Source organism: Salvia splendens, chromosome 18 (genome assembly GCF_004379255.2).
Source record: "Salvia splendens isolate huo1 chromosome 18, SspV2, whole genome shotgun sequence".
NCBI classification, from domain to species: domain Eukaryota; kingdom Viridiplantae; phylum Streptophyta; class Magnoliopsida; order Lamiales; family Lamiaceae; genus Salvia; species Salvia splendens.
The window spans coordinates 4620624-4633433 of NC_056049.1; the positions used below are offsets into that span (position 1 = coordinate 4620624).

The 12810-nt window shown below is 44.6% G+C and overlaps 2 protein-coding genes across 3 annotated transcripts; both read right to left on the reverse strand.

Annotated features, from left to right (window-relative positions):
• Positions 1-7400: 7400 nt before the first annotated feature.
• LOC121777239 (aspartyl protease family protein At5g10770-like) lies at positions 7401-9519 on the reverse strand. The gene is made up of 2 exons (XM_042174426.1): positions 8914-9519; positions 7401-8836 (listed from the first exon to the last, which is right to left on the reverse strand). Exons 1-2 carry the CDS (start codon positions 8984-8986, stop codon positions 7590-7592), a joined length of 1320 nt encoding a protein of 439 aa, XP_042030360.1. The 5' UTR covers positions 8987-9519; the 3' UTR covers positions 7401-7589.
• A 141-nt stretch (positions 9520-9660) lies between these two features.
• Positions 9661-12677, reverse strand: LOC121777237 (pre-mRNA-splicing factor CWC25 homolog). Of its 2 annotated transcripts, none has more exons than XM_042174424.1 (4): positions 12384-12677; positions 12130-12268; positions 11852-12019; positions 9661-10810 (listed from the first exon to the last, which is right to left on the reverse strand). In XM_042174424.1, the coding sequence occupies exons 1-4, from the start codon at positions 12569-12571 to the stop codon at positions 9791-9793; spliced, it is 1515 nt and encodes a 504-aa protein (XP_042030358.1). In that variant the 5' UTR covers positions 12572-12677; the 3' UTR covers positions 9661-9790. The 2 variants fall into 2 exon arrangements, with proteins under 2 accessions (XP_042030358.1, XP_042030359.1); XM_042174425.1 differs by having other exon boundaries at positions 12136-12268; positions 12384-12676.
• Positions 12678-12810: the final 133 nt, after the last annotated feature.

Below are 12810 nucleotides of genomic sequence, written 5' to 3' on the forward strand. Positions count from 1 at the left end.
GCTACCGCACGATCCTTCATGAACTTCTCTGAGGATGTAGTCCGTCTCTTCTGGTCCTACGCACCGCAATAACGGCTGGAGGTAAGACTTTCTAAAGAGGACTCCTTCATGAAGTTCGTACCGAAGTGCTCGGCATGTGATCTTCCGAGCTTCTCTCTTATCCTCGGGCAATTGTCCTTGATCCAGATACTGCAAGATCGGCGTCATCCAGTTCGGCGAGCTGGATACTGAATGTACCTCGGCTTCATCAATGCTTCGATGCATTAATTCTTCCGCCTTTGAGTTCGGATCTGAGGCCAACTTACTTAAGGTATCTGCTCGGCTATTTTCCGCTCTGGGAATGCGGATTATCCGAAAATAGGAGAAACTTCGGCTGATGCTTTGCGCTTTGTCCAAATACTTCTTCATTCTCTCGTCACGAGCTTCACTTGTACCCAACATGTGATTTACTATGACTTGTGAATCACAATGGACTTTGAGAGATTTGACGAGCAGACTTTGCGCTAACTGGAGTCCGGCCAGGAGGGCTTCGTACTCGGCTTCATTATTAGTAGTGGGGAATAGGAACCGAAGTGAGTAGGTTACCTCGTGTCCGTCGGGAGCGACAAGTAAAATACCAGCTCCACTTCCCATCTTGTTTGAAGCTCCATCTACGAATCCGCTCCAGCAGTCCGGCGGCTCTACTTCGGATTCCAAGGGCTGTGCCAGTTCGGCATTGGCAGAATTCTTCTGTTCGGCAATAACAGGAATTGCTTGATCGAACTTTGCTTCTGCAAGAAAATCTGCCAAGGCTTGTCCCTTGATGGCTTTCCGAGGTAGATATTCAATTGTGTGCTCTCCCAACTCTATAGCCCACTTGGCGATTCTGCCTGATGCTTCTGGTTTGGTCAACACTTGCCGAAGTGGCAGATCAGTTAAGACGCATACCTTGTGAGCATAGAAGTATGGCCGCAGTCTCCTTGCTGCATTTACTAATGCCAGAGCAATCTTTTCCAGAGGTTGATACCTGGTTTCTGGACCTCTTAATGCTCGGCTTGTAAAATAGATGGGAAGCTGCTTTAGGCCTTCTTCTCGTACAAGCACCGCGCTGATGGTTTGATCCGATGCCGCTAAGTATAAGAATATTACTTCGGCTTCGGTTGGAGCAGAGAGAAGAGGAAGCTCGGCTAGATAACTTTTGAGCTCGTCAAAGGCCTTTTTCTGCTCGGCTCCCCACTCGAACTTTGGTGCCTTTTTCAACACCTTGAAGAACGGCAGTTGCTTTTCGGCTGCTTGGGAAAGGAATCGATTCAGTGCGGCTAGACATCCGGTTAGCCTTTGCACGTCATGTATGGACTTCGGCATTGCCATGTTCTGAACGATTTGAACTTTTGAGGGGTTTGCCTTGAGTCCGTCCTTTGAAACCCAACAACCCAAAAACTTTCCCGAATCTACCAAAAAGGTACACTTTTGGGGATTAAGTTTGAGGTTGGCTTTCTTGAGCACGTTGAGAGTGGACTTGAGGTTGTGCTCGTACTCCGAAGTGCTTTTGCTTTTGACGACTATATCGTCAACATACACTTCGACCTCCTTTCCAATCAGGTGCCGAAAAAGCTTGTCTACCATCCTTTGATAAGTGGCTCCGGCATTCTTTAAACCGAATGGCATCTTTTTATAAGCGAAAATGCCGAAATCAGTAATGAAGGCCGTTTTTGAAGCGTCAATCTCATCCATTAAAACTTGATGGTATCCTTTGTACAGATCAAGAAAACAAAAAATTTCAAAGCCTATCAAAGCTTCTACTTTTTTATCTATGTTCGGAAGGGGATAGCAATCTTTGGGACAGTGCTTATTTAGATCGGTGAAATCTATGCACATCCGCCATCCTCCTTCCTTTTTCTTGATCATGACAGGATTGGCCACCCACGAAGGATACTTCACTTCGAATAACACATCCGCCTTCAATAATTGACGGACTTCGTCATGGATGACTTGACTTCGTTCTGCCGCAAAGAGTCTTTGCTTCTGTTTTATCGGCCGGACTGAAGGATCAATATTTAACCGATGAGTGATTACCTCGGGGGGCACTCCGGTCATGTCCAACGGAGACCATGCAAAGACGTCTTTATACTCCTTGAGGAGCTGGATGGTTTTTTTCCCGAAGTAGGGGCGTTCCCGCGAAGCCGATCTTAACCGTTCTGGATGGATCGTCTTCGTACAGCTGAACTGTCATCGAGTTCGGCTCCGGTATGACTTCGGTCATCGCCTCTGACTCCGGCTGCTGTGATTGCTATGCTTGGTGGTGCCGATCTGACTGCTCGGCACTTCTAAGCGCAATTTGCAGACATTCCTTTGCTCTCTTTTGGTCACCTCGGATGACCGCTATCCCTCCTTTAGTAGGGATCTTGATGGTGAGGTGATAGGTGGAGCAAACGGCCCGAACTGTGTTGAGCCAGTCTCTTCCCAGGATGACGTTGTACGGGGACCGAGCTTTCACCACGAAAAACTCAATCATCGTACTGGAGCTAGTAGGCGCTTTCCCCACCGTGATCGGAAGGCTGATAATACCTTCAGGGCGGGTGTCCTCCTGGGCGAAGCTCTTCAGGGGAAGCGGAGCCGGACTGAGCCGAGCTGGGTCCACTTCTAGTTTGTCGAAGCACTCTTTAAAAAGAATGCTAACCGACGCTCCTGTATCCACAAACACCCTGTGGATCAGTTTGTTTGCCACTCCGGCTTGGATGACAATGGCGTCTTGGTGAGGAGAGATGGCCGGGACGGGATCAGCAGCCGAGAACGTAATCACTTCGTCCTGCTTCAGCCTTTTATGCGTTGGCTCCTCTCGATTGGAGCCTCTGCGTTCTGACTTTAGGGACGACTTGGTCTTCCCGGCAGGGAGCGCGTCAATAGTCTGGATTACTCCATCATATTGCGGCTCGTCATCGTCTTCGGGATCCGGCTGCCTTTTCGGATCCTGAGGAGCGCAGTTCGCACCACTCTGCTTTTTATTCTTCTTTGGCTGCTTGCTTCGGTATTTTTTCAATGTCCCTGCCTTCACAAGAACATCGATACCGGCAGCCAAGTTTCTGCACTCCTCAGTATCGTGACCGTGGTCTTGATGGTAGGAGCAGTAGCTATCCTGTGGTCGGCGCGCGGCTGATTTCGTCATCCGCTTTGGCTTTTCGAATAGGTCAGAGTGCAGTTCGAAAATTTCCGCTCTCGGCTTGTTCAGCGGTACGAACTGAGCGGGTGGCTTCTCGGGATTGAGACGAGGTCCCAATCTGTCTTGCACCGGAGCCCTTTGAATTCTTTCAAATGGAGTCCGGCGAGGATGCCCCTGATCGCTATGATCGGGCTTCCTTCTGTCTCCTCGGGTCGATGAGCTGTCTAACGACCGTTTGCGACGGTCTGCCTCATCGGCCCGGGAGTACTGGTCCGCAATGTCCCACATTTCCTGAGCTGTCTGCGGACCGCACTCAACGAGCTTCCTGTAGAGAGCTCCGGGCAGGATTCCATTTTGGAATGCCGAGATGACAAGCAGATCGTTGAGATCGTCTACTTGCAGGCATTCCTTGTGGAATCTTGTCATAAAGTCGCTGATTTTTTCGTCGCGACCTTGACGAATGGAAAGCAGCTGAGCCGAAGTGATTCGGGCTTCCGCTTTCTGAAAGAACCTCCTGTGGAAGGCATCCATTAGATCTCGGTAAGATCTGATGCTGCCCTGGGGGAGGCTATCGAACCACCTTCTCGCGTTCCCGATGAGCAGCTCGGGAAACAGCTTGCACATGTGGACCTCGTTGAGACCCTGGTTCGCCATGTTATATTGATAGCGCCCCAAGAAATCGTGAGGGTCCACGAGCCCGTCGTAAGTCATCGACGGAGTTCGGTAGTTCTGTGGTAGGGGAGTTCGGGTGATGTCGTCCGAGAACGGAGTCTTCAGTGCTCCGTACACGGCGAATCCGATATCTCGTCGGTATGGAGGAGATTGAGTTCTCCTGTGATTCCGACGACGAGGATGCCCCTGATCGCTATGATCGGGCTTCCTTCTGTCTCCTCGGGTCGATGAGCTGTCTAACGACCGTTTGCGACGGTCTGCCTCATCGGCCCGGGAGTACTGGTCCGCAATGTCCCACATTTCCTGAGCTGTCTGCGGACCGCACTCAACGAGCTTCCTGTAGAGAGCTCCGGGCAGGATTCCATTTTGGAATGCCGAGATGACAAGCAGATCGTTGAGATCGTCTACTTGCAGGCATTCCTTGTGGAATCTTGTCATAAAGTCGCTGATTTTTTCGTCGCGACCTTGACGAATGGAAAGCAGCTGAGCCGAAGTGATTCGGGCTTCCGCTTTCTGAAAGAACCTCCTGTGGAAGGCATCCATTAGATCTCGGTAAGATCTGATGCTGCCCTGGGGGAGGCTATCGAACCACCTTCTCGCGTTCCCGATGAGCAGCTCGGGAAACAGCTTGCACATGTGGACCTCGTTGAGACCCTGGTTCGCCATGTTATATTGATAGCGCCCCAAGAAATCGTGAGGTCCACGAGCCCGTCGTAAGTCATCGACGGAGTTCGGTAGTTCTGTGGTAGGGGAGTTCGGGTGATGTCGTCCGAGAACGGAGTCTTCAGTGCTCCGTACACGGCGAATCCGATATCTCGTCGGTATGGAGGAGATTGAGTTCTCCTGTGATTCCGGTACCGAGGAGGAACTGGAATATGTGGGGGACGGGGATTCTTTCTCCTGGGAGATGCGACACTACTGCGGTAGTGACTTTCTTGTGCGGAGGGAGAAGGAGAATCCGCCGTTTTCGTCTCCGGCTGCTTTTGGCTTTTTCGCAGGAAGGTTAAGAATTCCTCCTGCTTCGCCTCCAAAAACTGCTTGACAGCCTCATTCAAATCGGGCTGCTGGGAAGACTCAGTGGGATGATTTTTGGAGCGGCTTGTTCCTTCGCCATGAGAACTGGTGGTGGATTTATCCCTAGGCTGTTTTCCAGACCTGTGGGATGGATTGGCTTCCTCCTGGTTCTCACGGGCAGGAATACGGGTACTCTGCGATCTGGTATGCATTTTTTGGGTGGAAAAAATGGATCAAAAATTCGCTTTATCACAAATTTTGTTCTACGGTTCCCACAGACGGCGCCAGTGATGAATCCGCGAATTTTTGAGGATGATGAATGCTCGTAAAAATAAATTACGACACGGAAATTTTACGTGGTTCGATTTACTGAGGTAAATCTACGTCCACGGGGAGAAATGGGGGCATGTTTGTATTGCTTGATCTGCGAATTACAGCTTACAACACAGACTTGCTATATGATTTTTTCTCTAGAGAGATTCTAACCCTTTTCTATCTGATCTAAGTTCTATTTATACATTGAACTAAGGTCGTGGTTTGCAGCCCCACTAACAAGATCGTGGGTGAGCAATAACTGCTCAATAACTGCTTCGTACCACTAAATAGATCGTGGGTATAGCGGAGGTCGTGGAGGCCTTTCATGAGTCCACTAACTCCTAGTTCGGTCGAATGCTGAGACCGAACTGCTGGACTTTACCGATCAGCTCTTGCCGATCTGAGAGGAGAGCTTGACTGGTCGGCTTTTACCGAGCTGTAGGCTGAGTCCGAACTCTTTGGTCGTGCCGAACTCTTTGGTGCCGAACAGGTACTCTTTCTTGGGCTCTGGGCTGATGGGCCGTCACTGTTATTGGGCTTGCCATTAGGGTTTAGTTCGTACCCCATCACACACCCTTTGAAGTGCATACAAATCAGCGCATGGAATAGTCACCGGGTCCGCCGGTGGATACCCTTGGTAATTACAAAAAAAAAACTTCATTCGTCCCCAAAGAATATGCACTTTAGGGACGACACGAGTTTTAATGTTAAATTGGTAAAGTAAGAGAAATGTAGAGAAAAAAAGTAATTAAAGTGTTGTTAATGAAGATTGGGTCCCACCTCATTAGAGAGAAAAGACTTCCCGAAATTAGAAAGTGCATATTCTTGTGGGACGGACTAAAAAAGAAAGACGACATATTCTTGTGGGACGGAGGGAGTAGCTGTCAATTGTTAAATCTAATTAAGCATTATTTTGGACGCTTCTATTCATGCATTAATGTCAATTAAGATATGACTAGATTCATTAAATAAAAAGCAGATACTTGTCATATTTATAGAAAAAGAATTTAGCAAAACAAAATACTTGGTCTTGTAACGTTATTCTCTCTCCTTTACTTTGTTTTTAATTATATGTTTTATTCTCTTCTATTTTATCCTTTTATTAATTTTTTTTATTATATTATCCTTTTTATTTCATTTTCACTTTATTGAACTAACTAAACCATTTTTTTGAATTTCTATACTCAAAGGAAGCAATTGAACTATAGTAGTAGAGCGGATGGAGTTATGATTGAAGACAAAGAAAATCAGACTTGTTAGTATCAGCAGGCCTCATAAGTCAAAAAACAGGCCTTCTTCACATATTTATATCTCAGCCAAATTCAAATACTACTATACATATTTGGGCCCAACATATGATTGTCACCAATCAATCACTAATTCGTTTAATTTATTTAAGTAGTATGAAAAATGAAGTCTTTTGTTGCTTTCAATCTTTAACTGTATATACTGTTCTTTTTTGTTGTCACACTTATTATTCATAGAAAAAACCAAGGATTGTGTCGACGTCAGTATTATATATTGATGTATGAATGTGATAATTTGTGAAACAAATAGTTACCTCAATTATTCTCTTGGTCACGACAATTTGCGAGCCCACCTCTTCATTGGGAGCACATGTTTTTTGTAATTTCATAGTACTTTGATTGATCTCTTATTACTAATTTCCAAAAAAAATCTAAGCCTAAAATTTGATCAAAACCATATGTAGACTTCAAATTTATAACTATGCTAGATGATATATCAATTAAATACTACTAGTATTTACTACCGTGTAGCCAGTTAAATTTGATGGAAAATCACTTTATTATGCAATTATAATCACTTTAATAATGATAATGATATAGATAATGAAAATAATACTCCCTCCGTCTCAAGAAAGTTGAGACAAAACTTTTGGACACGGAGATTAAGAATTTATATTAAATAAATAGGAGAGATGGAAAAAGTAGGAAAAATAAGAGATAGTAAAGTAAATGATGGAATAAAGTAAGACTCATTAGATATTTTGTCTTTAGTTAAAAAAGGAAATGACTCAATATTGTTGGGACGGACTAAAAAGGAATACGACTCAACTTTCTTGGGACGGAGGGAGTAATTAATAACAATAATGATAATGACAATGATTACTGTTACTATGGTTGCCGTATAAAACCTTCTAATTTTGTCATACTATTAGATAAATTAACAATGCTAAGTTAAAAACAATTATCTAAGTTTTGATCTTATTTAGCTGGACAAGATCGTGACAAGTTATACGTTTAAATCATTCAAAGTTTATAAATTTGATGCATTTTCAAAGGAAATTTGATACATTTGAATACAAAGGAAGACATGATGCGTTTATAAATATTACTACTGCATACAAATTGAAGTAGAATAACTATACACAATGATTGATATCAACATTTTAGACAACATAAATCTTACACAACAAATATGCATCAAACTAGTGACAGCCACCAGCAGCAAATCCAATTCTTGAATTACCTACATCATACACAACTTGTGTAGTCTGCTGCTGCTGGTTCCCGATGATGCCGATGCTGTCTCGTATATCCGAGTTCTCGGCCAACGACAGGCACGTCGTCCCCTTCTCCACCTCCAACAGAAGATTGTGCGGCGCCAGCTTCAGCGCTGCCCCTCCCTGGAACCTCATCTCAACTGCAGGCACAATCGAGGCTATCGCGCCCGCTGTCCCAGCAAAGCACGCGTCCAAAATGGAATACGCCTCAACCAACTTAAACCTCGGAGATATGACCCTCACCATCGCCTCCCTCAGGGCCTTGTACACCGGCCCTGCCAGCCGCGATATGATGGTGCCAGAGTCGATGATGGTCGGGATACTATAGTCAGATGCTGGCACGGCCAACGCCCGCCCAAAGACCGTTATGGCCGTGAGCTTTACAAAGTACAAGGAAGGATCCCGGGAGTCGGATATCAGAGGAGTGAAGCTCGGTGGAGAGGAAGTCGAATGAGATCCAACGGAGAGATAGCCTCCCGAGCCAGAGGCGGTTGGGAGACAGTAAGAAAAGGCCTTCCCGTACTTCGTTGAGAGCTGGGACAGCATGGACAGAGAGCTCTTCGCGAAGCCAACTATACCTGCTGACTTCCCGAATAGGCCATCGTTGTTCTGACCACACCCGTAGACGAAACCAGGGAGCGTCTCAGAGCCAAAGGTGAGTGTGTCTTTGCTCAAGAAGCCCTGAGAAAGGGATTGATCACCATATGTTGCTGTGTACACACATTTATCTGATTTTGTGCACATAGGGCTGTTGAGTGTGGCAGATTTCAACGAAGAGCACTCACTTGCTTCGCACGATAGAGTTTTATACGTGTTCGAAGACGAAGGGTTGAAGAAAGGAGCAGCTTGTGGATGGCAATAGGCCAAACAGGGTTGGCACTGAATCCACGAGAGGGAGCTCCCGGTGTCCACAACGACCGGATAGTAAGTAGCTGGGCTCCCAACCCCTATTTTGGTGTAGTAATTCCCTACACCGAGCGAAAAACCTGGATTCAAGGGGGCGCTAACGAAAGAACCATCTAGCAATCCACCGGGAAAAACAGCTAGTGCTGTCAAGTTCTTTTCGAGTCGTGAATTGAGAAACTTGATGCGGGCGTTGTCCTGAGCAAGGACATCCGAGAAGGAGAGTGAGCTGGGGACGTGATCAAGAGGCAGCTTCAGCTGGCCAAGTTCTGCAAGAATCAATATGTCAGTAAAGTAGACAACATATACTTATGCAATGCTTGTAAAAAGGAAACATCAAACATGCCTTGGTTGAGTCTAATGGCAGATGTTCCAATGACCAAGTGAAGAAGAAGAAAAGAAGACAAGAGAAGCTCCATTTCTACAATTTGTTTTCACCCTCAAAGCTGGGGGATTTATAGCAATAGCATTAAGATTGTTAAACAATCAGTTGAGAGGTCGAGGTTGGGAGGGACGTGTTACACTGACTTGTGAGGTCCTCTCAACCAAGATGAGGAAACATGTGGTTGAGACATCTATTGTGTCTAAGTTTTAGGGGCCCATGTCCTTTGCTTTTTTGGCTGCTGATTGAGGAATCAAGAATCCGCCACCTGTAATAACTAGAAGTGCCCACGGTTCTAGTTCAGAACCATCGATTCCAATTCAGAAAAATGTGGAACCGTCACCGGCCCGTGAAGCACTTTTGGCAGCTCCTGTCCGAATCAGGAACTGGACTGCCAAAACTGATAGCACGGGTCGGGTTGAACCCTCGGATGCCGGTTCCAATTCTGAACCAAAAGTTAACCGGCAATACGGTTAAAACGCCCACGTCTAGTAATAACTAAATCCAGCTCCCTTGCTATTCATCATGCAACTTAAGAAAAAGAAACCAGATGGTAGCTCATATGTCAGGTACCTCTTGAGAAATTTTGGCTTTAACATTAATTGAACAATGATTCATTCAAATATATTTTTAAGCAAGAGAGAAAATTACGATGTTTTACTATTATAAATTAATTTGCGCCTGTGAATACGACTGCATGTGGAGAATTTGTAGCTCAAATAAAATTAATGAAACTGAAAATATTTAAGCGAAAACCACACAGAATTACAAACCAGGTAAAGGAATTCTGTATTTATGGTTACATGTTTTACCAGAAAAAGTCTGGATCTCTGTCGCCAAATTAGGCTCTGCGGAAAGCATTGCTCTCACCGTCGGATCGCCGCTGTGAATAATATGCACGGCGACGCACACTCTCCTCAATTGTTGAGCTTCCGCCTTTCTCAGCTCCATAAACGCTTTTCTGAGTAGCATCCAGGAAGTTTCTACCAGAAGTGGCATGATCAAGAATGGCTTCCTTTGCTTCAGCGTCTTCTGCTTTCTTTATACGTGTCCATCTTTGTTCCTCGTGCCGTTGAGCATCCATTTCCATCTCCTTCAGTTTAGCAGCTCTCTCTTCTTCTGATAGTTTACCAGATTTACGGTGCCTGTCGTTTGACTCAGGCCTTGGTGGCTTAACAGAGGTGCTTGAATAAGAATAACTGCTCTTCTCATGACGAGGTTCATGCTGCTGTTCTGAAGAACGTTGCTTATTGGTATCATAATGACTCCTACTTCTATGTTGATCATCACCAACTCTGCCGTTTTTGCGATTAGGACTGCCACTTGGCCTCCGATCTTTGTGCTCATCATTTGGCCTCCGATCTCTGTGCTCATCGTTTGGCCTCCTATCCTTGTGCTCATCGTTTGGCCTCCTATCCTTGTGCTCATCGTTTGGCCTCCTATCTTTGTGCTCATCGTGGTATTTCTTTCTTTTACTATCTCTTTCACTCAATTCATCATCAGATGTATGGACTCTCTTACTCGAATGCTTTTCCAATCTGGATCCTTTGTGGCGACTCTCTCTGTGTTTCTCCACTGTCAAAGAGGCATCCTGAGAGCCACTTGGCCTCCGATCTTTGGACTCATCATAATATTTCTTTCTTCTACCATCTCCTTCACTCAATTCATCATCAGAAGTATGGATTCTCTTACTTGAATGCTTTTCGGATCTGGAGCCCTTGTGGCGACTCTCCTTGTGCTTTTCCAGGTCATCCTCAGAGTCATTATCCGACGACAAATTTGTGTTGTGTCTGGGCTTCTTTTTGTGATGTTTTTTCTTGTGTTTCTTTCCATCCTTGTCTTTGTTCTTCTGTGCTTCTACCTGAAATCAACAATTGGCTATGATAAGTCACGGTTACGCTCAGATCAAGGGTACATGACAGTAGAACATTCAATATGCTCCCACACCACACACCTACATGGAAATTATTAAACCATTGCATGCATAACTAATAACAGATTAGGGTGACTAAAACACATCCTAAATGCAACGTTAATCAGAAACAAGTTATGGACTTAATTGATTTCCCAGGAAGAACAATATTTTTGGAGAGAAGGGGATTTGTGGTGGAACTATTTGGTTATGATTTCCCTATTACTAGGACCTAGTCGAATATAGAACATGTCATGATCAGGTGATACTTTTAGCACATCCTACAACATGCATAAATTTCTGCCTTACATGAAGACAATGTCAAGGACTTCAAGGTTTAATTTCAGTCTGACATGAACAAAATGTCAAGGATGGTAATTAAACAACAATAAGAAAATAAGGTCTATAAAATCCTTGGCTACTGGAAGAACACAAATATACTCGAAAGCTCAGTCACCAAACCAACACGAAGGATGGTATATTTCATATAATTACATGGTTATAGTATTATCAGTTTGATCAACAAAGGTTTGAAACTAGCAGATAATCAGTAATGAAATTGATGCTGGTAGACCCTTCACCAAATATTTAACGAGTCCTAATGAGAAATCCTACACAGCTCGGACATGAGAGCAAAGGAAAAAAACTAGAAAAAAATGAGGTGATGGGAATATAAAAATATCTCTAACAGACACCTGAATGCATAAAATAATTAAGATATCATCTTGGCTGGCTATGGCAGGCAATGGAGCTTCAAAACATATCAGTTGCTTTTATCCAAGAATACCACTATTAGCTCTGCAATTAAAATGGTGATTGTACTTTACTACTGTAAAACTCTGTCACATTCCATGAAAAAAAAATCACTCTTGCTAACAATGGCAATAATCTTCAACAAAATGGAGAATTTTCCAATCTACTTCTAGTTTTCTACTTATTTTTTTAGCCAACATAACGAACTAAGGATCCAACGGGCTACAGAAAACTTACTGATTTGCGGATCATGTCCATCTGGATGGGGTTCTTCTTGATTCGCGCAAGAGATTCTTGTTCACTCCGACGGATCGAAAGCAGGGGATCGAAAGTAAGCTTCCTCCACGAATCATTGGCTGACTGTGGCTTATCCTCAAACAAAGCTCCCAGTGAAGCTGGCTGCGGCTGCAATAACAATCACCATCCAATGTAAACTTAAAGCACCCTAATTCAAAATTTTTCAATCATACTAGATAAAGAAAGGGGGAAGACTCAATTTCAATTCAAACACAGACAGTAACCTCCTTCGCAGAAGTAGAAGACGATGCAGCGGGCCCTGGCTCTGCCTTGGGCAACGATTCCAGAGCCTTGAATCCAGAACCCTTACCCACAGCTAATCCAGAATCGTACAGAAACTCCAAACGCTCCTGGCCCCTGCCGAAATTCAACGCAATAATGTCAATTTGAAATTTCTTAAAAAAGGAAACCTTAAGCCCTAATTGTAAAATTCCCTAAAAACAGAAATCAATTGAGGGGAAGGAGAAATTACGAAATAAGGCCGGCTTGTTCCTGAAGCTGGCGGAACTCGGCGCGGTCGCGCTCCTCGTGGATCTGCTTGCGGAGTTCCTCGAGCTTTCTCTGCTCGGCTTCGTGCTTTTGCTCGGCTTTCCAGACATTCTCGATGTTGCGGAGGCTGCCCGTGTGCCATCCCTTCTTGTTCAGAAACTTGAGCGCCATCGTTATTCGATGTTATGTCGATCGTAGAGCAGAGTTCGGCGGCGGAATGGTGAATTCCTCGATGGGATGCCACAGATTGTCGGCTATCTTATAAATTGGGAATCGCTTAAATTTCTTTTATTAATAGTAACATTCAGAAATTTCAGAAAAAAAAAACAAAAAACAAAAACAAAAACAAAAGCGAACATACATAGGCACATAGCGAATTTGTTGCACAGTAAAAATTTGGGGTAATATCT